At 42.8% G+C, this 24,441-nt stretch overlaps 1 protein-coding gene across 1 annotated transcript in view; it reads right to left on the minus strand.

The window, feature by feature from the left end:
• NALCN (sodium leak channel, non-selective) overlaps positions 1-24,441 on the minus strand; it is a 297,953-nt gene that overhangs the window by 102,505 nt on the left and 171,007 nt on the right. Inside the window, exon 15 of the mRNA XM_040267414.1 lies at positions 8,927-9,001. Within this exon, the coding sequence (XP_040123348.1) occupies positions 8,927-9,001 (75 nt within the window). The remainder of the gene's footprint in view (positions 1-8,926; positions 9,002-24,441) is intronic.

The raw sequence follows: 24,441 nt of genomic DNA on the forward strand, positions 1-24,441 counted from the left end.
CTCGCTGGAAAACCCTATGAACAGAGGATCCTGGTGGGCTATGGTCCATAGGGCTGCAAAGAGCTGGACTTGAAGGGCAAAGCACCAGTATCATTAAACCTTGTCTTCCTTTATGTGTTAGTTAGTCATGTAGGACTCTTTGCAAGTCCATAGACTGTAGCCCGCCAGGCTCCTCTGTCCATGGAGTTCTCCAGGCCAGAATACTGGAGTGGGTTGCACTTCCTTCTCCAGGGAATCTTCCCAACCCAGGGACGAACCAGGGTCTCCTGCATTGCAGGCAGATTCTTTACCATATAAGCCACCAGGGAAGCTCTGTTTTTCCCTTAAGGCTGCAGTATCTCTCCCCCCCTCAACCCTATACAATCGCATCCAGATTGACACCTTCCACTTTCATGCCAATACAGAGAAGGCCTCTAGGACTGAAGCGTCAAAGAGGTCAGGGATTTCTGTCTGGTTTGTTTGCTGACATATCCCTCGTGCCCAGAACACATGCCTGGCACATGGAAGGCTCTGGATAAATAGTTGAGAATGATCAGGAACATCCCTATTTGTATCTCCAGCCAGCCAGCCAGCCCTCACTCCTAAGCTCTAGACTGATACATGCAACCAACCATTAGGTCTTTCTACTCAGAGTCTCATTCACACCAGCCCAAGACGGGGTGACGATCTTCTCTGTGCTAATGTTTCCTGGTTCAGTGAATGGTACTGTCACCCATCCAAGGAGACGAACCTGAAACCAGGAGTCGTCCTTGAGATGCCCATATATGTCCTTCCACCCACAAACTCACTAAGTCCCTGCTGATTCTGCTTCCCAAACAGCTCTCCGGTTCACAATGCCTCCCATCCGAAAAGCCTCCAGGGGCTCCATATTGTTCTGGGGGCAGAGGGAAAAGTTTTTGGCATTTTTCTTCAGGCTCCGCGTGGTCTAAGCCCATTTACTTTTTTACACTCACTTTACACCACTTTTTTCTGGGGTCACGCCGAAGATGTTTCCTTCTCTCTGGAATGTTCTTTCCTCCCCTCTGATAGCTACATCTCCAGGAAGTTCACCGCTGCTCCTTCTTCATAGCTCAACTCAAGTGTCTCTTTCTCCTTCCCCACCTCCCTATCCCTGATCTGGGTCCAAGTCTTCTAGGAATTCCTCACTCAAATGCTATTCTTCTCTGCAGAAATGTCATCTCACATTATAAATATCTATCCACTGCTTTGATTATTTGATTTATGTCCAATTCCTCCACTAGACCCTCAGCTCCATGAGAGCAGAGAATTACCTGTTTATTCTTGTCTCCTTCATGCCTGGCCCAGTGTTGTGCACGTAGTAGGGGCTTGAAGATTAAAGGAATTGAATGAACACGCAGAAAACAGCAATGCTCTAGGTAGAATGGACAAGTCGACGGGCTTCTTGGAACAAAGAACAGAAGGGCTGCATGAAACTTGAGTCCTGAAGACATCAAGGCAATGATACCTCGTGTCCCGTGTTTAGGAATCCAGAGGACAACACTCACTACCTCATTCCTCAAACAAGTCTGAATGCAGCTACCAAAAGCCTTTCTTCAATTCAATGACAGCCAGACACTCCAGAAAACTGAAACCAATTGTCCCTTTTTTTTCTTAGAACCATAGTAATCCGCTTTCCCATTGCCTGTGAAAGGATCTGATGAGAAAAAGTGCTGTTGGTGTTTAAAATTTTTGTTCTCTTAATTAAAGAAAGAAAAGTGAGAGAGCATCTCCATGGCTGGGCAGAGGGCTGGGCACTGGGCACGCTGAAGGGTAAGCCTCCTGCCTGGTTCATACACATTATCCTTCCAAGTTTCACCTAAAAAATTAAGAGAGTGTCCTGCAGAGTGCGGTAATAAACTATAAGAAAAGTGATTCTGAACTAGCACAACCACAGATTGGTACAACCAACAAGTCATCAAGGTAAACTTGGACTGTAGGCTGCCAGGCTCCTCTATCCATGGGATTTTCCAGGCCAGAATACTGGAGTGAGTCTCCAGGAGATCTTCCCAATCTGGAAAGATTGGGAATTGAACCCGGGACTCCTGTATTGCAGGCAGATTCTTTACCAGGTGAGTTATCAGGGAACCCCAAACAGGCTTAGGCATGTCATTTTATGTTTGTTCAATGTCAAAAGAGACTGGAGCTATCTTATTAAACATCCTGAGTGCTGGGGATAAGGCAAAGAACAGTTTCCTTCTTTCGTTTCTTTTTTTTTTTAAGCTGCCTGGTCATCTTAGATGCAGTGTATGGGCTTATTGCCTAGTGGCACGCTGCATCTTAGTTCCCTAATCGGAGGCTGAACCTACATTCCTTGTACTGCAAGGCAGATTCTTAACCACTGGGCCACTGGGGAAGCCCCAGAACAAGGTTTCTGAAAACAATAGCCTCTAAAAGTGATCTGGTTTGGCTCAGTCCCACATGGAATGAAATTTTGGAAGGGCTCAGTGAAACCCTTCTTCCAAGAAAATCTCACATTTATAAACTTTACTCTTGTGGAAGTTGTTCAGTTAGAGGCAGAAGAAAATGAGTCCAGCTGTTGAGAAAACTGCTCTTGGTTGGTGAAAGCTGCCTGACATTCCGAGAGGACCCATTGTCGCTCAGCTCTGTCACCTCCCAGAGGCAGAAAGAGGTCCTTTATTCTCGGAAGGTGTTTTTAGTTTTCAAGGTCTGCCATACCCGGAACAGCAGACATGTACGGTCTCAGTTCTCGAGGCTGGAAACCCCAAATCCATGTGTCTACAGACTTGGCTCCTTCTGAAGGTTCTGAGGGAAGGTCTGTTCCAAGACTCTCTTAGCTTCTGGAGATGGTCCGCACCCCAGGTATTCCTTAGCCCATACACACGTCACTCCAGTCCCTGTCTGTGTGTCTCCCTCTTCTCCTCTTTGTATGGGGACACCAGTCATAGTGGGTTAGCATTGCTGGTCACTCAGGCATGCCTGACTCTGCGACCCACCCCATGGACTGCAGGACCCCAGGCTCCTCCATCCGTGGGATTCTCCAGGCAAGAGTACTGGAGTGGGTTGCCATTTCCTTCTCCAGGGGATCTTCCCGACCCAGGGATTGAACCCAGGTCTCCAGCATTGCTGGCAGATTCTTTACCATCTAAGCCACCTTAATGACCTCAACTTAACCTTATTTCAACTCCAATGCCCTATTTCCAAATCAGGTCACATTAACAGGTACTGGGAGTTACAGCTTCAGTGTCTCTTTTTAGGGGACATAATTCAACTCACACTGGGAGGACACCAGTCTTCACAGGTACCTTGTCTGTTTTGTTTTGACTTCCTGAGTCCCTATTACCTGTTTAACTCCAAAACTCCATTTGGAATTTTGGCTGTTTCCCCATTTTGCATTGACTTCTTGACTTCTAGGCTGTTATCTTTTCTTTTTTAAATTGAGGTATAGTTGGTTTATAATATTATATGTGTTTCAGTTATACAACACAATGATTCATAATTTTTAAAGGTTCTATTTCTTTTTTATAGTTATTGTAAAGTCTTGGCCACATTCCCTTTGCTGTAAAATGGATTGTCCTAGCTTATTTACTTTATACATGTTAGCTTGTATCTCTTAACCTCCTGTGTGCTTAGACACTCAGTTGTGTCCGACTCTTTGCAACCCCATGTCCATGTCGTATATGTAGCCCACCAGGCAACTGCATCCATGGGATTCTCCAGGCAAGAATACTGGAGTGGGTAGCCATTCCCTTCTCCAGGAGATCTGCCCAACCCAGGGATCGAACCCAGGTCTCCTGCATTACAGGCCGATTCTTTACCATCTGAGTCACCAGGGAAGCCCATGAAAGAGTCATCTTTGACCAAAAGCTAGAGAGTGGCTTCATGCAGAGTTGGGTTACATTGAAGGCTTTGAGTAAAACTGAGTTTCCCAACTCTCGACCACGGACAATTTACAGCTTCTTCGGAATATTCATCCTTTGGCCCTGGGCGTTTGAGCAGCAGGGATCCCAGATATCGGGTGCCTCCAGTCGCATGCGATTTCCAACTGTCATACAAATATTCAGTGGAAAAAAAAATCTGTGGGGTAGCATCATAGTAAATGATGTTCAGATAGCTAAAAAAATTAAGAATTGCTCAGTAACCCAGTGGTCTGTCTGGAAACTTGGGAGTATGAGAAGTTCAAGAGGAAAAAGTTAGCAATTCATCTTTACTTTCTTAACTGTCATCACCCACCTCATTTTTTTTTTTTTGATGTGGACTATTTTTAAAGTCTTTATTGAATTTGCTACAAAACTGCTTTTTCATGTTCTGTGTTTTTGACCAGGAGGCATATGGGATCTTAGCCCCCTGATCAGGGATCAAACCTGCATTCCCTGCATTGCAAGGCGACGTCTTAACCCCTGGACTGCCAGGCAAGTCCCACTCATCTTTAACCCAACTTCTGCACCATCAGAATCCGTGAGTGTGCTCTCACCACCTTACCAGTATGGTGACCAATATTTTATTAAAGTTTTTAAAAGACTGTGGTCAGGAACACATAACAACATTCACCATCTAAGCCATTCTTTAAGGGTACAGCTCGGTAGTGTTAAGTACCTTCACACTATGTACCAAAGGTCTCTAGAATTTTTTCGTCTTTGAAAACTAAAAATCCGGTAGCCACTGAACCACAAGAAGAAGTCCTCTTTGCCCCCTGCAACTGCCACTTTACTTTCTGCTTCTGTGAAGCCAGAAGGCAGCAATCAGGGTTTAGCTGAGTGGATCCTCTGGCCACGACTTGTCTCCCTAAATCCTGAAGGACTTCAATACAGAAGGCAAGACAGAGATGCAAACGAAAGCCCCTGGATAAGACTGCAGAGAAACATTAACTTGGAGCTCACATTTTAAATAGCACTAAGATTTCTGTTGTTTTTGTTAAAAGGATAATCAAAAAGACAGAGAAGCTTCTTTACATGTCTACCCTCAACTATGTTTTAGATGCGAAGCCATCAAAAACAATCGCGCTTGAGCTCACATGGGACTTAATACAGAGTTGGGGAAACAGTTTTAATTTCAGAGCTTTGAATTTAATCTAGACAGACTATCTATACTTCCTTTTTCAATGACTCTTTCCCTGAGGCTTCTCTATGGTTTTTTTTTTTTTCCCCTCATAGTTTAATGAATTTTCTACTGCTTAAAAGAGAACCCTTTATATCTGTCTTGCACTGAATTTGCAAAAATCATTAAAGCTGCAAGAACTCTCTTCATTTTCAAAGTTTGCAAAACTCCACCCACGTTCTCCAGTGTTTTTGCTACATCACTGAGCACCAAGGTCACCGTCTCCTACTGCTTGCTCTTTAGAGGACAGCAGTAGGTCAAGGGGGTTTTTTAGCCTCTATACAAACTGATTTGGCTTCTCAGCTGCCAAATTATACATTTGCAATCTCATTTCTAGTCAACTTTCTGATCTTATGTAAAAGATATTATATATTTCTCTATTTCTATCTGTCTCTAGGTCCTGTATTGGGTTTTGGGAATACTAAAAAGAGAATCATGGTCTCTGTTTAATTAGAAACGGGGTCACATAAATTATGGCAGCCAGGAAATGATTGCTCCGGTGATACTGCTGCTAGGAAAGCAATAGATAAATTTTATGCAGATGCATAACTGGCATGAGTTTTCAGAACATTATTTATTTTGAAGAGTAACAAAGGAAGAGCTATATGAGCAGCTATAGAGGCACAACATTGGTAATGTCACAGAGAAGGGTGGCCTGGGGATGAGCATTTATATCAGAACCCATCAAAAGTCATCCCCAAGGAGCCTTTTTATTATTGCCCTCAGAATCCCATCTTTAAAAAAAATATTCTTCTGTCTATCAAAATGCCTTTATGAAGCAATAAATAATTCAATGTTGCTTCTTTTTCCTTGAAGAAGAGCATATAGGAAGAGGCTTCTGAGCATTAGGATGCCGTGTTGCTGCCTAGCAAATTTCCAGCTAAAAGCATTTTAAAGTTGGCATTTTGGCTGGGTAAATGCACCATTCCCTTTAGGTTTCCCGAAGTGTCAAGGAAAGCTGTTGGTTCTGTCGTGTGGCCTGAAGAGCCCCACGGCTTAGCATCCCTGGCTGGAAACCACTGTTTTAAAGGGCAAGGAGGAGCCTTCAGAAAATAAGGAGGAAAGGTAAGAACTATGTAAGAAGAATCCGATTCCACCACAATGGATCCTGTGGATTGTTCTTGCTCCTCAGGGAGCTTCTCCCTGCAGGGAGCTCTGGTGTCCTTGGCTAGAGGGCAGCCTGACTTAGGATTCAGTCAGGCTTCTCCCCCTTTACCGCAGGCTGGGATTCACAGGCTGTGCTCTCTCCTTCAGTGTCATCTCTCGGGTGCTTTCCTCGTCAACCTTGTCACTTCTTTCTTCTTCTCTCCCATCCTGGTTTCTTCGCTGCACTGTCCAGCTTTCCACCCTTGTCACTGTCCACCCCTGGGGAGATAACCCCGTCCCCAAGCACAAAGACCAACTTTCTCTCTTGAAGCCTTGTTCGATATTTCATATTTAACTTCTCCACTTTAAAGGTGACTCACACCGGCTTCTATGACTCCTAAAAAATGTCCACGAGTCAACATATATTTTAACACAATTGTTTTTGCCACGATCATAATGAAATACAGTAACAGTCTCTAGCAGCCTTTCTAAACTCTTAATCTGTTGCAAGCACATTATATCTGTGTCTAAGGAGGGTCACTGTTCCAGAAGCTTCCTGAGGCTGGAGGAGCTCTGGACAGTGTCTGCCATCAGTGGAGTGAAGGGTAAATGTCTCAGCTCTTACCTTCTGCCAAAGTCCCAATTCCAGTGCCTCTGATTAGATCATCTGCTTTTTGAGGGGAAACAAACAACTACTTTGTATATAGCTTTAATGATTGGGTTGTTTAATTCACCTCCATTCCTCAGGAAACCATCCATCACATCAACAATTATTTCATGGCTATAATGATGTCTGTGTCATCTAAAACACCATTGTTTATCAACAAGTTACTAACAGTCCTATGAATGAGCCTCCAGCACACCATGACTCATGGCTGGCATTTATACAGCTTTATTGTGACTCAGTACAGTGTAGAGGTTGAGCCTGGGTTTTTGGTCCACACTGTCTGGGTTCAAATCCTAACTCTGCTACTTATTAGCTATGTGACCTTAGGCAACTTGTTTAACTTCTCTGCCTTAGTTTCCTCACCTATCAGATGAAACTAAGAACAGTACCTGCGTTGCATGGTTGCTGTGAAAGTTAAACAGGTGAAAATACAAAGTACAGGGCACTGAGCTGGTGCTCAACAACTGTGACTGCGGCTATTATTGTTGCTGTTCGGTCGCTAAGTCAAGTATGACTCTTTGCAACACCATGGACTGCAGCACACCAGGCTTCCTTGTTCCTCACTATCTCCTGGAGTTTGAATCTCTACACTATACTGAGTTCCTGTTCATGTCCATGTAGCTATAAGAAGCAATATATAGACTGACTGGTAGAAAGGGTCAAAGATTGGAAAAAAAAAAAAAAGCTTAAGCTGAATAAAGATAGATTTTGGAATATAGAGTGCTTTCTGGAATTTGAAACATTAAGAAAATCAAATAGTTTTTCACACATTCCCCACCTTCTTCTTTGGGAATAACAGAGTAAAGTCATTTAAATCCTTAATACCAGATTTGTAAAGCAAGGAAGAAAGTGGTTATACAGCAGTACATATTTATTGGTTGTGTCTAATTATACTGTTGGTCAATTCTGAACTTGTTACATATTTATTCTACAACTAGAAGCCCGGAGAAGTATCTACATCAATGGCACAAAGAACTTGCCAACTCTCATACGAAAAGCCTATTGTGGTTGCCACAAATTGAAAAGATCTGGAAGAAAGGTCCACCACACTTGGACAAGCATTTGCTTGTGCAGCCTCAGAACAGGAAAATTCAAATCCTTCCTTGATATGCTCACAGTGAGCATCTTTACATTAAAAAAAAAAAATTTTTTTTACGTGATTGACTATCCTTAGTTAAAACCATGGGCTTTGGAGATAAACAAGAGTAAAAAGGTAAAATGCTTAAAGTGATTTTGAGATTATAAACAACAACAAGACATGTAAATAGGTGATGTCTTTGCTTTGTAAAAAATAGACAACTTGATCCAATTTGAAAATTCTGAATATGTGGGGCCCTTCAAAAGTTCCAGATGGGATATTCTTTATTAACATCCCAACTATTGCAGTGCTGAGGTGGGTGATCCAAGAATATTTATCTAGGTGCTCCCCTGCTTCACAAATTCTGCTTCTCAAAGGGTCTTTTCTCTTTGACAGAGTCAAATATTCAAGCCAAGTATCCTCCATGGAACAAAAACTATGAGAATACTGATTCACCTCTGTATTCTTTCGGCCATCAATAACATAATCTTCACATATTTACACTGAGATTTTTTTTGAAAATGATTATCAACGCCATAATACCCAGTCTGTTTTCATATACAGCTGGGCACACAGTTGATTCTATCCCATTTCTTATACCTACTTTGAGCACCAGGAATAAATTCTCTTTCAGTGTCTAGTGGTCAGGCAAATTTATGCTTAATAGTTTTATGATGATGATCGAAACTATTACATATAGCTATGCCAAATGGCAAGCTGGCCCTGAGGCATTTCATTTCCAAACAACCTTCATTTAATGGCTGAAGGAGAATCTAAATTCAATTTACTATACCATGCCCATCTTAATTTCACTCAAAATAATGATATAAAAATATCCTTAGGATAATTACAGAGCAATAAAAATTTCCTTTGTTGATATTAGAGAAGGTTAAACTTAAAAGAAAAATTTGCCAACTCAGTGTGTTAATTTATTAAAATCTTTGCTTTGAAGCTTGAACAGATTTAATATTACCTGTAAGCACATGCTTTGCCCTTATTTTTTTAATGCCGATGTAAAGAATCCCCCATACATTACTTACTTGTTTAAGCTTCTTTAAATCTTCGTCAAGCTCTAAGTTGTCCAAAATAACAGCAACAAACAAACTCAGGAGGATCTATAAAATGGTTAAATAATAATGAAAAAACCCATACACCATAAGTATCAAAATATTACCTATATGAACTAGAATACCTACCTAAAGTATATGTATGCTATATAGAATGCATTAAACACATAGTTATGAGTCACTGCATAGGTATTTAAAGATGTTCATAAGAAATACATTCAAGGAAATGCATCTGTTAATGAAATAGACAATATAAAATATTACTTTGCTTTATAAAGCTGATTTTAAATGAAATTTAAGAAAATTTTAAAATAATTCAACAATCTTACTTCTAAGACTATATCCAAAGAAAATGATCTGAAGTACTGATGAAAATCTTTATACCTGAAAGTGCTTGAAAGAGTTATTTATAATGATGGAATACCAGAGATAAAACCTAACTGTAGGTAAATAGCTAATACAGCTATAGAGATTTCTACGGTAACATTCTTGCAGCTACTACAAATGTCTATTGCGGTAGCTAGTCTCCAAGATGGTGAGTTCCCAGTTCACAGTCTTGAGAGTCCCCTTCCACACTGAACATGGTTGGAGTACAGAAATGATCATCTGTGACTAGGCGGTAAGGGGCTCTGTGGCCTTCACCGTGTTCTCTCGGCTTACCCACTCTGCTGGAAGCCAGGTGCCAGCTCCCGAGGACACTCAAGTGGCCCTATAGAGAGGTCCCTATGGCAACCAGCAGAGGCCTCTGGCCAACAGCCACGTAACTGACCCTTCTCAGAAGCAAATCCCCCAGCCTGAGTAAAGCCTTCCGATGACTGTAGCCACAGCCAGAATCTTGACTGCAAACTCATGGAATGCTCTGAGCTAGAAACACCCAGCTCAGCCTGTCCTAGATTCCTGACCTGTAGAAACCACACGAAATAACAAATGTTTATGGTTGCAATCCCCCACATTGTTCATAATTTGTCATATAGAAATAGATAACTAATACACTCATGAATTCCAACACTATTAAAAACTGCTTACAATATTAAGTTAGTATACATATGTTAGAAGTGCGGGCTTCCCTGGTAGCTCAGTTGGTAAAGAATCCGCCTGCAATGCAGGAGACCCCAGTTCAATTCCTGGGCCGGGAAGATCTGGAGAAGAGATAGGCTACCCACTCCAGTCTTCTGGGCTTCCCTGGGGGCTCAGACGGTAAAGAATCTGCAAGCAATGCAGGAGACCTGGGTTCGATCCTTGACTTGGGAAGATCCCCTGGAGGAGGGCATGGCAGCCCACTCCAGTATTCTCGCCTGGAGAATCCCCATGGACAGAGGAGCCTGGTGGGTTACAGTCCACGGGGTCACAAAGAGTCGGACACGACTGAGCAGCTAAGCACAGCATGGCACGTGGCAGAAGTGCAAACACGAGCAAAATGCAATGCTAGAGAAAACGTTAAGGGCAGGTACTTTAGAAATGTTAATGGTGCCTGCCTGTGGGAGAAAATAGATTTCCACCCCTTTTGTTGTATTTGCCAAATTGAGAGAAAAAAAAAAAAAAGGCAAAAGCTTCGTTTGGAATGGGTAAATAAGGTAAAAGAAAGAAAACAACAAAAACGTAGAATTTAAAAAATATTTTAATTTCAATTCCCTTTTCAACTTTGAATTCTCTAAAGTCTCACATTCATTTGCTAATCTTTTCATTCCTTATTTATATTCTTCCTTTTAATTTCCCTCTTAGCAAATTATCCCTATTTGTTAATATTAGACTGTTAAGCACAAAGGTAAGAAAATCAAGGCAATTTAGTCATGATTCTCAAGCGCCAGAGAGATTGTTATGCAGAAGTTAACGCCTTTTCCAAGTTTACTGAGCACAGAACAAGGGGGGAAAGAAGCCTTCAACTACTATAAAATTTTGACAGAATGTTTGGCTGAGGACAAGGGCCAGCAGGCTTCATTTTAACAGTCATATCATTTGGGATCTGACCAGAACTTAAAGAGGACACAGAATGGTCTAGACCACAGATTTCATTTACCTTTTAAAAATTGAAGTCTAGCTGACTGATAACGATGTGTTAATTTCTGCTGTATAGCGAAGTGATTTATATTAATATATATGGGTGCTGTGCTTAATCACCCAGTCACATTCGACTCTTTGAGATCCCATGGACTGTAGCCTGCCAGGCTCCTCTTGAAGAATCAAAGCTACTCCATTTTGTAAGGTTCCAAGAAAAGAGCCTTTGGAAATCCCCTGACCTCACCCCACCACCTGCGAACCAATCAGAACCCTTGGCCAGCTCCGGGAAATTCGAATCAAGCCCGGGAAAGGAGAACCAATCAGAACTCAACACCTAACCCTTCACCAGAAGGTGACCAATCAGACCCGGAGACTCCCGTTTTTCAAATTTTTCGTGCGGTAATACCCTATATAAGCAATGTAACCCAGAGCTCAGGGCTCCTCCCTATAGCTGCTGCGTCAGTATGGGTGGGAGCCCCAGCTCGAGCTTGGTAATAAAAACTCTCTTGCTTTTGCATCCGATATCGGCTCCCTGGTGGTCATTGGGAGATTTCGCGACTTGGGCATAACACTCTGTCCATGGGATTTCCCAGGCAAGGATACCGGGCTGGGTTGTCATTTCCTCCTCCAGGGGATCTTCCCAACCCAGGGATCGAACCCGTGTCTCCTGTGTTTCCTAGACTGCAGGCAGATTCTTTACCCACTGAACCATATATATCATTCTGCTTTATATTCTTTTCCATTATGGTTTATTACAGGATATTGAATATAGGTCCCTGTGATACAGTAACAACAGTAGGACCCTGTGCTGTTTTTTTTTTTAATCCATTCTATATTTAACAGTTTGTATCTACTAACCTGAAACTTCCACTCCAGCGCCACCCCCACCTCCCTCTTCCTTAAAAATCACATCTGTTCTCTATTAGAGCATAGATTAAAAAAAAAATTTATTGATGTCACCACATCCACCACATCATGAATATCTGGACCCAGATGTATTCAGGCTTATTCTAAACCACATGGTGCTATACAGAACATTTCACAGTTCACGCCAAGTCTAGCCCTCTTCTTGTGACCTTGAGGCTGACCTTGATATATCACCAAAGCGCTCTCAGAGAATTCTCCTTTCTCCTCTTCCTTGCCCAGATCCAGAAAGGCCACCTGGAGGGCTCAGCTGTGAGTCTGAGCTGTCTCTCGCCGCTTCTGTCTCCCCTGGGCACTTGAGCAGCCCCTGCTCTGTGTCCTAACCTAATAAATTTTTTCCCCAGTGAAAGGGCAAACACAAATCTAAAAAGAAAAAAAAAAAAATTTCCCTGATTGAAAAAGGGAAAACCACAGTTCCCTCTCCCTTTTCTCAGAGCATTTCCTCTGGAAAACTTGTGCTTATAAATTCTTCCTCTGCCCCTTTGAGATGTATATAAATCGTTTTAAAAGTTAAATAAGTCACATCGTTGTACAGTGCAGGAATAGGGTTCCGTCTCCCCCTCTTCATGGGAAGGTGAGATTATAACTTCACCACCTGGATCCACGTTGCAAAACTCCCGATTGATCGTGGAGATGTGAAGAGTTTGATCTTCCTTTGGATAAAGGCAATTTGCTATCACCGAGGGCCACCCCCAGTTGCCAGGTGAATTTAGGGGGAGCTGTATTTAACATATGGTGCTGTTGAGTCTTCTTGCTTGAGGCCTGGTTGCTTTCGTCCTGAGAGCACGGATCTCTTTGTCCTTGCCATTGTTTTGGCAGACTGCGTGTGATGCCCAGTGCAGTCTGGTTTATGGCTTATCCAACAATAAAACTGTTGCTTTCCTGTCTACCTTGGCAGAGGTTTTCTGCGTTGTCAGAAGATTTTATTTTTAATTATTTCCCCAACACCAGACAGATGGCAGGCTACTTCACCACAGTGAGGTTATGCTATTCGATTAAATTGGACTCTGTGTCAGACAATGCCTTCAGTTCAGTCGCCCAGTCGTGTCCAACTCTTTGTGACCCCAGACAGTGCCCGGTCAGGAACACAAATGCAATACCGTGCTCACTGCTATGAAGTTCACAACTGAATTAAGCAGACGTGGGCTGGCAGCCTGGTGGAAAAGAGCACTGTGGTTGGAGACCTTGACTGGCAAATAGGCTCTGCCAGCCATGAGCTATGCAGCCTTCTGTGAGTTTCATTGCTCTCATTTGTATGATATAACGGCTATAACAATAGCTCAACAAATTGCAGCTATATGGTTGTTTCATCTAATCCTCCCCTAAGAACCCTGGTGTATGGTATGTTGCTGTTGTTTAGCTAAGCAATCATGCCCAACTCTTTTGAGACCCCGTGGACTGTAGCCCACCAGGCTCCTCTGTCCATGGGATTCTCCAGGCAAGAATACTGGAGTGGGTTGCCATATCCTTCTCCAGGGGATCTTCCCAACCCAGGGACTGAACCCATATCTCCTGCATTGCAGGCAGATTCTTTATCACTGAGCCACAGGGGTGTAGTATAACCTATGTTAAAATACACAGACATAAACTTAGATATGCAAAACTAAAACAGTTTTCTTGATATTTTTACGGATCAATTAAATTTGTATTGAATTGAATTGAATTGAGTCCCTTAAGCCTTCCATTTGTGTTGATGGCTGAAAAGTGAACCTTGCTACATGAATCCAATTTAGTCCTCTATCACTCAGTTACTTTGGAATAAATGTCCCTTTTCGTTGCTGTAGTTCAGTCACCAAGTCTTTTCCAACTCTTTGTGTCCATGGACTGGAGCACGCCAGGCTTCCCTGTCCTTCACGATCTCCCGGAGTTTGTTCAGACTTGCGTCCGTTGAGTTGGTGATGCCATCCAACCATCTCACCCTCTGTTGCTTCCTTCTCCTTTTGCCTTCAATCTTTGTTTGCAGGGTTGGTTTGAGGTCAAAGATGTGATTGTCACTGGCATCTGGTTTACTGTGGTCATGTGACTGATCCTCTGTCCCCCACCAGGGGTAGTCATGGTGCTTATTTTGGGGACGCTGGGCTTTCTCTCTGCTGAACTGTTCACCGCCTCAGTTCCAGGGGCCTTGCATCTGGTGGCCTCGGGCTCTCCTTGGCTTGTGGCAGCGTCACTTCACTCTCCGTCTTCACATGGCCTCTCCTCTTTCTCTCTGTCTTATCCTCATCCGTCTCTTGTAAGGTGAAAGTGTTAGTCACTCAGTTGTAGCCATGCCCTTCTCCAGGGGATCTTCCCGACCCAGGCTTCCCTGGTGGCTCAGACAAGTAAAGAATCTGCTGCAGTGTGAGAGACCCAGGTTCAATCCTTGGGTTGAGAACATCTCCTGGAGAAGGGAATGGCTTACTCACTCCAGTATTCTTGCCTGGAGAATTCCATGGACAGAGAAGCCTGGTGGGCTACAGTCTGTGGGGTCGCCAAGAGTTGGACACGACTGAGTGACTCACACTTTCACTTTCATAAAACCCCTGCTACTGTCAACTTCATTTCTGGCTCAGGCTGTTGTTCCCACACACAGGCTGTCAAGTCTCAGGGAAGTTTGGAAGTTCTGCCATTCCAGCTGGGGGCTCAGGAAGACTGGGTTTTTTGGGGGGCGGGGGTGGGGTCTTTCAGACTCTCTATCTAGACCTCTCAGACAGCTACCCAGCTCTGTGCAGGCGGCCCCGTGTCCATGTGGGGTCCCTAGCAAGGCTATCTCCCTGTCAAGTTCAGACAAGAAGTGGTTATAGGACAAGCCTTGGATGTCAACACCACCAGGTTGGTGGCAATACTGCTGCTGCCCTGCGTGTGGCATGCCACCTTATCATCAAAGCACTTCACTCCCAGCTCTCTCTAGACCCTTCTGCCTCCTTCCTCTTTCATCCCAGAGAACGTTACTATTTCTTCTCAGAGAGCAGGGATGTGAAGGGAAATGGGGACTTGGGGGGGACACACGAGTGTGAAGACTGACAACCGACCGGAACTAAACCCCGTCGGAATCTCCCAGTTTCAGTTCTGTGCCAGCCAAGCCATTTTGATTTCTGAGAACTGATCTAGGCTGATGGGTTTGGGGGCGGGGGGCTCTTCCAGTAACAAATTTAAGGTGCTCATGTAAGATTGTGAGGGGCTGGTAGAGGGTCTGGCACGGTGCTACCAAGATGCCCAGGGGAAGGGTGATGCTGTCAGGAAGAGAGCTGTGAGAAAGGCTTTCCAGGTGGCATGAGCAAAGACAGGGCCTTGGGGGCGTGGGGCTAGGTGGGGGCCTTGTGGGCAGGTGAGCCCGGCCTGGGCATCGCTGCCTGGAGGAGGCTGGGCAAGACCGAGAGGTAGGCCGAGGGGCTGGGCAGTGTGCCCGAATGCCACCAAGGGAGGCCGGGAGGAGTGACAGCAAGGCTGTAATAATCAGGAGGGGATGACATTTTCCTCTTCTCTGTTAAAATTTCCCTTTCAGAAGTTCTCTCTCTTTCTTTTTGAAAATGCATGCAATGCAGTTATTTTAAACTGGATCACTGAATAGTAACTAGACAGTGTTAAGTGCAATTTGACAACAGTTATTAAACACGTAACGTTTTGTTACTTTATTTAAAAAATGGTAGATATGATACCTCTTTTTTGGAGGAAGGAAAAACTAAAGCTACCCTGAGGGCAGAGGCACAGAGAGAAAGCTGAGGGATTCGAGTCATACTTGATCATCTTCGTGGAAGTAAGAGTTTGGTTTTCACAGAAGAGAGAATGCAAGACTCAAAAAGGAGATGCTTTGGCTTTGCTAGAAAACATGCTGAAGGGGCTTTGCAGGCAGAAACTTCTTGGGAGGTTCTGGTAACAAATTTAAGAACAATATATGAGAGCGTTTCAAGCGTGCTTTAAACTGTCATGAGCTAAACCTTTAAATTCTCATTAAGCTGACTCAATGCATGAATTTGAGTGAACTCTGGGAGATAGTAGAGGACAGAGGAGCCTGGCAGGCTACAGTCCACAGGGTGGCACAGAGTTGGCCACAACTGAGTAACTGAACAACAACATCGTTAAACCTAAGTTCATCTAATGTCTTTGAATGTTCAGGCTTTCCTGCTTAGTTAACATGATGACGTGACGTCATGATGCTTAGTTAACATGACGATGCAAAAATAGAAACCGTATTTCAAAAATGTGTGTGGAGCTCAAGTTTTCCCCTGAAGCTCGGTTTGGACACAGACATTTATGATCCTTGTCGCCGTGTTCCTGACGGGGAGGGCATGGTGCTAACGTGACAGCTGGACACTAGGGGTCTGGCTTGGACTGTCTCTCTGGAGTGGGAATAGAAGATGCAAGAGAGGCTGAGTCTGGAGCTGAACGCGAGGAGGTGAGAATTACTTTGTAGTTCTTTCCTCAGACTCTAAAAAGGTGGCAGTAACCACTGCGGTAAAGAAACAGGCGTGAAGAGAGGTGGCAGCTTGGTGCTCGTCGTATTTAACTTACACTGCCAGGGGGACATCTTTTTCCTGCAAACCCAGGGCTGTGCAGGGTGCAGGCTGACTCAGGCCTGACTCGGCCACTTCTCTTCCCCCAGGGTTAATCGGAGTGGGGGACAGAGCTTAATTCTGAAAGCAAGAACTTTTCCTCAATCCTCTCAGCGCTGCCTTTTGTTGTTGTTTGTTCTGCTTTCACAGAAAGCTGAGGTGAGGCTCGTTAATAATCTGAGGGCACTACATTGACATCTGAACCTTATTTTCAGCCAATGTCTATCAGTGCCACCTGCCTGGTGACGAAAGGGTTTCCATCACCATGGGAGGTCCCGGGTGGCTCAGTGGCAAAGAAGCCCCCTTCCAATTCAGGAGACAGAAGTGACACAGGTTAGAGGCTGGGGCAGGCAGACCCCCTGGAGGAGGGCATGGCAGCCCACTCCAGTCTTCTTGGCTGGAGAATCCCATGGACAGAGGAGCCTGGCGGGCTACAGTCCACGGGGTCACAAAGAGTCAGACACGACTGAGTGACTTACCCACCACCATTAAATGAGATTCACAGGTTTATAGTCGATGCTACGGATACAATAAAGAACTTTTAGAGGGATCTGTCACACTGAATTACAAAAGCATCATCATTTGCAGTGAAACCCTTTTCCCTTTTTGCTTTGCCAGTTCTAAACTACGCAACCTGTTGTGTGTGTTATGTATTTTTTTTATAACTTATATAATATTTAAATTTATAATGGGGCATGGAAATCTAAATCACTATTTTTTCTTCAAGATGCAATTTCAGGGAGGGCAAAAGGCTCATGATATATCCCTTCATTTCCTCTTGTGCTTTGTTAAATAAAGCACATACATACTCTCAACATGATGGTATTCCGTATGTGCAGTGCTTTAAAACAAGAAATTCAAATTCACATCTATATTTTCATGCATTGGCTACTCACTACTTGCAACAGATCTGTAATATCACATTATATTAATATGCAACACATGTATTTGTCCTACCATGTAATATACAATGACTGTATTAATAATATATCCATTTTCTTATTTTATGATCAATATATTATGAATCACTGATCTTCATGAAAAAGTAAAGAATAACTATTTGTCCAGGCATCTAATTCTTTAGTTTTTCTCAGATTTTCTCAGATTATAACACCTATGCTTAAGGTATTTTTAGCGTTGACCATGCATTCAGTGTGGGAAATGACAGATCTCTGCAACCCTGGCAAGTCTCCTTCCTAGAATTTTTATGAACGATGTAGCCACCTCTTGGTGGGGCACTGACCCTCCAGCTCAGCAGGCTTCCAAAGCAACGGTGCCCGTCCTCACGTGGCAGCAAGTGTTCAGTTACTGTGATTCCTTGAAAGTGAAGTGAAAGTCGCCCAGTCGTGTCCAACTCTTTGTGATCCCATGGACTATACAGTCCATGGAATTCTCCAGGTCAGAATACTAGAGTGGGTAGCTGTTCCCTTCTCCCAGGGATCTTCCCAACCCAGGGATTCAATCCAGGTCTCCCACATTGTGGGAGGATTCTTTCCCAGCTGAGCCACAAGGGAAGCCCAAGAATACTGGAGTGGGTAGTCTATCCCGTCTCCAGCGGCTCTTCCCAATCCAGGAATCGAACCAGGGTCTCCTGCATTGCAGGCGGATTCTTGACCATCTGAGCTATCAGGGAAGCCCATGATTCCTTAGGACCTCTGTTTTATAACTCCTCTCACTACTAAAAAAAGCCAGGTGCACTTGAGCTGAGGCATCTGCTCGGTTTAGGTGTGAAACTTTGAACCACAGAGTATTAACTTGGTTTTCTTCCATTTACCCACAATGCATTTAGTGAAATTCAACCAGTGAAGCAGTGTGTTCTTTAGTGTCCTATGTCCCTCAGTTTTGCTGTGACATGACCACCCTGCACAGCACACGAGGGTTCTTGTTCTCTCCACCGCAGGGAGAGGCTAGGTTAGCCTGACTCAGGCTGCTCCAAGTTACACTGTATTTTCTCAAAAGAGTGGCTTCACTATCTTAGAATGGCTTTTCATGACTGAGAATTTCCATCTCTGTCGCTTCATATCCTGTTTTGAATTCTCTCCAACTGCGTATACTTCTGCACCCGCCCTATCTTTCTTTTTCATTTCCAGTTCTTTTCTAAAGTTTCCTTTTATGATTTTCTTTTTCTGTTAATATAGCTTAAAGACAACCTTTTAGCTGAAATGTCACCTTTAATCTTATTTCTTTCTCTGCAGTGAACTTCATTAGTAATTTCTTTTTAAATTATTTTCAAGGATACAGTAGAAACACAGCAGGAGTCTGCGCAATACCCCGTCATCTTGCAGCCTTCTTTTCCCTTTTCTTTTCTTTTTTTTTTTTTACCATTTCTTTTCCTCATTACCTTTTTACCATTATCACACTATCCTAAGCTGCCTTGAAGGCTGTAGTTGGAAACTATTTCATTTTTCATATAGGTCAATGAAAAGTCAAATGTAATCAGAGCAATGCAAAATGAGAAATGTTCAACACAGATGCACTTTTAAATGAATTCTATAAAATCAAGTTATTTAATTTACACTTTGGAAGGCCCATTTTTGTCAGCAAAACATGACTATTCTCTGAAAGCTGCCGCTACAGAAGCAAAATCAAGAGATTGCTGTGTTAATGTAAGCACTTCAAAGGTAACAAAAAGACTATCCACAATGAGCGCTTAATTACATTTTCTCTCTTTCAGTATTCACATCACAGGGCTTTCCTTTGAAACAATAATAAAGTGAAAAACACTGAAAAATAAGGAGTCTTTCAACTGCTTAAGTCTTTTATCATTCTTATCCCCAAATCATTGACAAAAGTGGGGGGAAAAGATGGATTTCATAAGCATTGGGCAAATTGCAATCAGTCACAGACAGAAATTCAGAATACATACCTGGTGGATGAGAGAGACATTTTACGGAACAGTAGATAATGGTTATAAATATGCGTCTGCTGTACACTTAAGCCTGATTTTCACTGTGGGCTGACAAATTGGTGCCCCCAGGGGGCGATGGAAGAGCCTGCTGTTTCCTATTCCAGAAATTACAGCCAAACCTTTTTTTTTTTTTCTCTGCTTGGCACATGCTTGTTTGTCCCTGAGAAGACTAAATCAGGCTGTGTGGCTCCATGGGCCAGTGTGGATAAAAATTAAGTCAGAGGATGTATATGTATGTAGACTTTTTTTTTTTCTTTTTTGCAATTTGGGTTAAAATGCTTTGCAGTATTTTACAAAAACAAAAAACTCATACAACTTAGCAAAAATGTTCTTTTTCAGCTAAACTCAAGCCTAAAGAGAGAGTTATGAAATCGAGATTTTAACTTACAACTGTTCAGTTTGGAAGGGTAGCGATGCACGTATAACACACGCTATCATCTCCATGGACATATTTGTGTGTTTGTCCAAAAACAATCTCTAGCTGTTTTACTGCCAATATTTAAAAAATTTCAGATCAGGTTGATATGGAATGATCAGGAAGCAAATGTTTATCATGTGTATCAAAAACACAGCACGCCTGAGTGTTTCTATGATAATAGCTTTTATCTGTTGTTGGTTTGTGTTTACTAGTACAAGTTCTCTACCAGTTGTAGGCTCAGAGAACACAGATTAAGCCTTCCCAACGAAGGCCAGGATGTAGGCTAGTACTATACAGAGTGGCTGAGATTCAGGAAAACTGTGCTGAATCAAACTGGGCTGACTTGATAGACCTCACGAAAATAACTGTCAGTTTGAGGACATACAGGAGAATAAAGCAATTGTCGATAATGCTTAAGGGAATCTCCAGTGACCTGGGGAAGTGACTTCAGTCTCTAGACTTTTGGGGTAGTATAAAATCAACACATGCAATTTTGAAAATTTAGTTTTAGAGTGTGCTATGGAGTCATTTAGAGACTTCCCTGATAGCTCAGTTGGTAAAGAATCCGCCTGCAATGCAGGAGACCCCAGTTCAATTCCTGGGTCAGGAAGATCCGCTGGAGAAGGGATAGGCTACCCACTCCAGTATTCTTAGGCTTCCTGGTGGCTCAGCTGGTAAAGAATCCACCTGCAATGCGGGACACCTGGGTTCAATCCCTGGGTTGGGAAGATCCCCTGGAAAAGGGAAAGGCTATCTACTCCAGTATTCTGGCCTAGAGACTTCCATGGACTGGATAGATCATGGGATCGCAAAGAGTTGAACACAACTGAGTGACTTTCACTTCCATGGAGCCATCTGGGCAGCAACCAGGATCCCAGATTCTACCTGCTGGTATATACTCTAAAGGGCTTCCTTTGTCCTCAGCAGTAAAGAATCTTCCTGCAAGGCAGGAGATTTAGGTTCAGTCCCTAGGTGGGGGAAGTTCCCCTGGAGAAGGAAATGGCAACCCACTCCAGTATTCTTGCCTGGAACATACCATGGATGGAGGAATCTGGTGAGCCCATGGGATTGCAAGAGTCGAACACAACTTAGCGACTAAACCAAATACCCTAAAGAAATTCTTGCACAACTGGACACAAAGTACAAATGTATTTGCTGCAACATATAAGACCAAAATATTTGAAAGCCACCTAAGTTGTGTCTCCAGGAAGGAAACTGAGAAGCAAATATGGCATGTTCAGCCAATGGACTGCTACTATATGACTATATATATTATATATTAATGCCTGAATTAACTTTATGTGTATTAAGATGAAAAGATTTCAAAAACAATAATTGGTTAAAAACTAAACCGAGCATATACGTATCGATTCTATTTATTTTGAAAATTGCTATTCCTAATCACTTGTAAGGAGGGAAAAGTGAAAATGTTAGTCGCTCAGTCATGTCCAACTCTTTGTGAGCCCGTGGACTGTAAGCCCGCCAGGTTCCTCTGTCCATGGAATTCTCCAGGCAAGAGGCCTGGAGTAGGTTGCCATTCCCTTCTCTAGGGGATCTTCCTGACCCAGGGATCAAAGCCGGGTCTCCTGCATAGTAGGTGGATTCTTTACTATCTGAACCACCAGGAAAACCCTTGTAAGGAGGGAAACACATGATCAAACATAACTTGGCCTCAGCATGGGGTGGAGTTAGAGCAGTGACAGGAATGTCCTTCCAGACAGGGCCAGGCATGCTCTGGAGCAGTGCTCCTCAAACTGAAAATGTCACATTGATCTTAAAAACCAAGGGTATAAAAATGTCTGTAGATGACTTAAAACATTATATATTTTAATGGGTATGTATAAATGTGGAAAACTACTGCAGTCCATTGATTTTCAGATGCACATTTATTTTCACTTTTTAACAATCTGAAATTGGGATGTATCTTGCAATCTATGTGTGTACTTTAATTGTACTTTGTTAATATTACACCAAATATGAGTCTTTTTAAAGTTGATAGATTGAAGATAAAAGGAGAATGGGGTGGCAGAGGACGAGATGGTTAGATAGCATCACCAACTCAAGGGACATGAATTTGAGCAAACTCCAGGAGATAGTGGAGGACAGAGGAGTCTGGTGTGCTGCAGGCCATGGGGTCGAAAAGAACTGGATATGAATTAGTGACTGAACAATAACAACAACAAAGTTGATAGTATGCTAAATTTAGTAAACTATGACTTAAAAACTGGAAGATGGGTTCATACCAAATTCATCAAAGTCATTGTCTGGGAGAATGGGTGTGGGGAAGACCAAAAGAGAAACAAACTCGGGCATAAATGATGCTTTAAACTGATCAATAGTACTTTATTTTACAAATTAAGAACATCTGAAATAACATTTTAGTATTTATTAAGATATAGCTTGAAATACATACCATCTTATTTAAACTTGAAGAAACTCAGGGTTGGTGATCGTTACGATCATCCTCTTAGACCATGGCTAAAGCACCCTCAAAAATACAAGCTCACCTCACATGTACTTGGCAGCCTTGGAAGTTAGATGTGCTGGGGTCTTACTACTCTCACTTTCAGATATAACACAACAAACAGATCAGGGAAGTTGTCTGATTCTTCTACAGTCATACATCTAGAGACTGGCAGAGACAGATACTGAATCGAGATTTTTGGACTTCAAGTCTGCAGTCTTGAACTCCACCATATTTAACAGACTGCCCTCACTGACGTGTGTGTGTGTGTGTGCGCGCGCGTGTGTTCGCTCTCAGCCATGTCCGGCTCTTTGTGACCCTATGGACTGTACTCCACCAGGCTCCTCTGTCCATGGGATTCTCCAGGTAACAACATTGGAGCCGGTTGCCATGCCCTCCTCCAGGGCATCTTCCTGACCCAGGGATGGAATCTGCGTCTCCTGCACTGGCTGGCAGATTCTTTACCACTGTGCTACCTGCTAGACTTTTAAATTCTCAACTTTTTAGAGATTCGAAAAGATTATGAACAAAAGAACAAACACTTTCAATTTTCAGTTTTAAAAGTTTTGAAAAATTACAATGAGTGTTTTGGGCAGACACTTAAATCAGTAGAATGAAGGTGTAGAATTAGATACGGGTTTTCAAGCTATGTTCTGTGGATTCCTAGAGGCTTCAGTGAATCTCAGGAGTCCCTGGAAGTGCTTCAGGGTTCCACAATCAAAGTCACGTTTTTGGCACAATAAGGAAAATTCAGACTGTCCAAGAAATCTGTTACCAGATTTAATATTTTATTTCACTATATTAGTGATTCCTGTAGAAATCCACTTGAAAAAATTTACTTTGCTAACTAATTTACTAGGCTAGATCATTTTTCTTCCTGCTTACATATTACTGTGTTAGTCTCTGACTTAAGAATCAAATCTCTGCAGGGCTGACAGAATGAGATTATATTGTTTTAACAGAATAACAATTAGCAGATTGTTCCCATACATAGATGATTTCAACCATCTATCCTGAATTTAACCAATGATCAATAGTCTCGAAGGTATTCCATAGTTTTAAAGGAACTTAAACACATTCGTGCATGCTAAGTTGCTTCAATCATGTCTGATTCTTTGCGACCCCATGGACAGGTAGTCCACCAGGCTCCTCTGTCCATGGGATTCTGCAGGTAAGAATACTGGAGTGGGTTGCCATTTCCTCCTCCAGGGGATCTTCCCAGGGATCCAACTTGCCTATCTTACTTACGTCTCCTGCCTTGGCAGGAGGGTTCTTTTCCACTAGCACCACCTGGCAAACCACTGAAACACACAGTAACTGCTTAACAAAAACTAGCTGAGTTTGTAAGTGAATGAATGAACAAATGAATGACACAGATCCCAAGAAGGAGGATGCAAAGACCTCAGGGCAAGGGTCTGCCAACACAGGTGCAGCCAGATTTGTCTCTAGAAGCCTGACACCCATTCCTACCACTCAGTGTTCTTTGTGCGTATGTGTGAGAGTATTTTTAAAGTCATCCCATGTCAAAAAATGCCAATAGTATTTTTATGTGATTCCACTTTTTGAGCCCAGGACCTTTCTTCACACCACAATGTAGCCTCATACACCTTTTGATGGACAAGTCTGTGTTTTTGTTTATGTGTTTTAAAGTTTTGTTTTTTGTTTTTTTTTGATGTGGACCATTTTTAAAGTCTTTATTGAATTTGTTACAATATTGCTCTGCTTTATGTTTTTGGTATTTTGGCTGTGAGGCATGCAGGATCTTAGCTCCCTGACCAGGGACTGAACCCGAACCCTCTGCACTGGAAGGCAAAATCTCTACCACCGGACCATCAGGGAAGTCCCCAGTCTTTGACTGGAAGGCCTTTGCATATAGCAAATGTGATGTCTAGTCTAATATACGTAGTTTGTCCAGCACTTACTTGATTCATAGATTTTAGAATTGGAAGGGGCCTTAGGGATCGCATGGATTTTATTTTAGTGGTTCTTGGGCAGAGGTCTGATTTGCTGCAGACATGTTCAGTGACAATGCCAAGTTTCATAATCTAGGGAAGCGGCAATAAATAGTTGCCAGGTCACGGGCTTTGAGACCAGGCTGGCCTGGGAATGTTCTGGCTCTAGTGTTAATACTCTTTGTGACACTGGGCAAATTAACTCCTCAGTTTAATCATCTGTAAAGTGGGACTATTACCTAACCTGACTGTCCCAAATATGAGGAATAAAATGATTATAAAGCTTTTTGCCACT

The sequence above is a fragment of the Oryx dammah genome, unplaced genomic scaffold (genome assembly GCF_014754425.2).
Source record: "Oryx dammah isolate SB20612 unplaced genomic scaffold, SCBI_Odam_1.1 HiC_scaffold_24, whole genome shotgun sequence".
Classification (NCBI taxonomy): Eukaryota; Metazoa; Chordata; class Mammalia; order Artiodactyla; family Bovidae; genus Oryx; species Oryx dammah.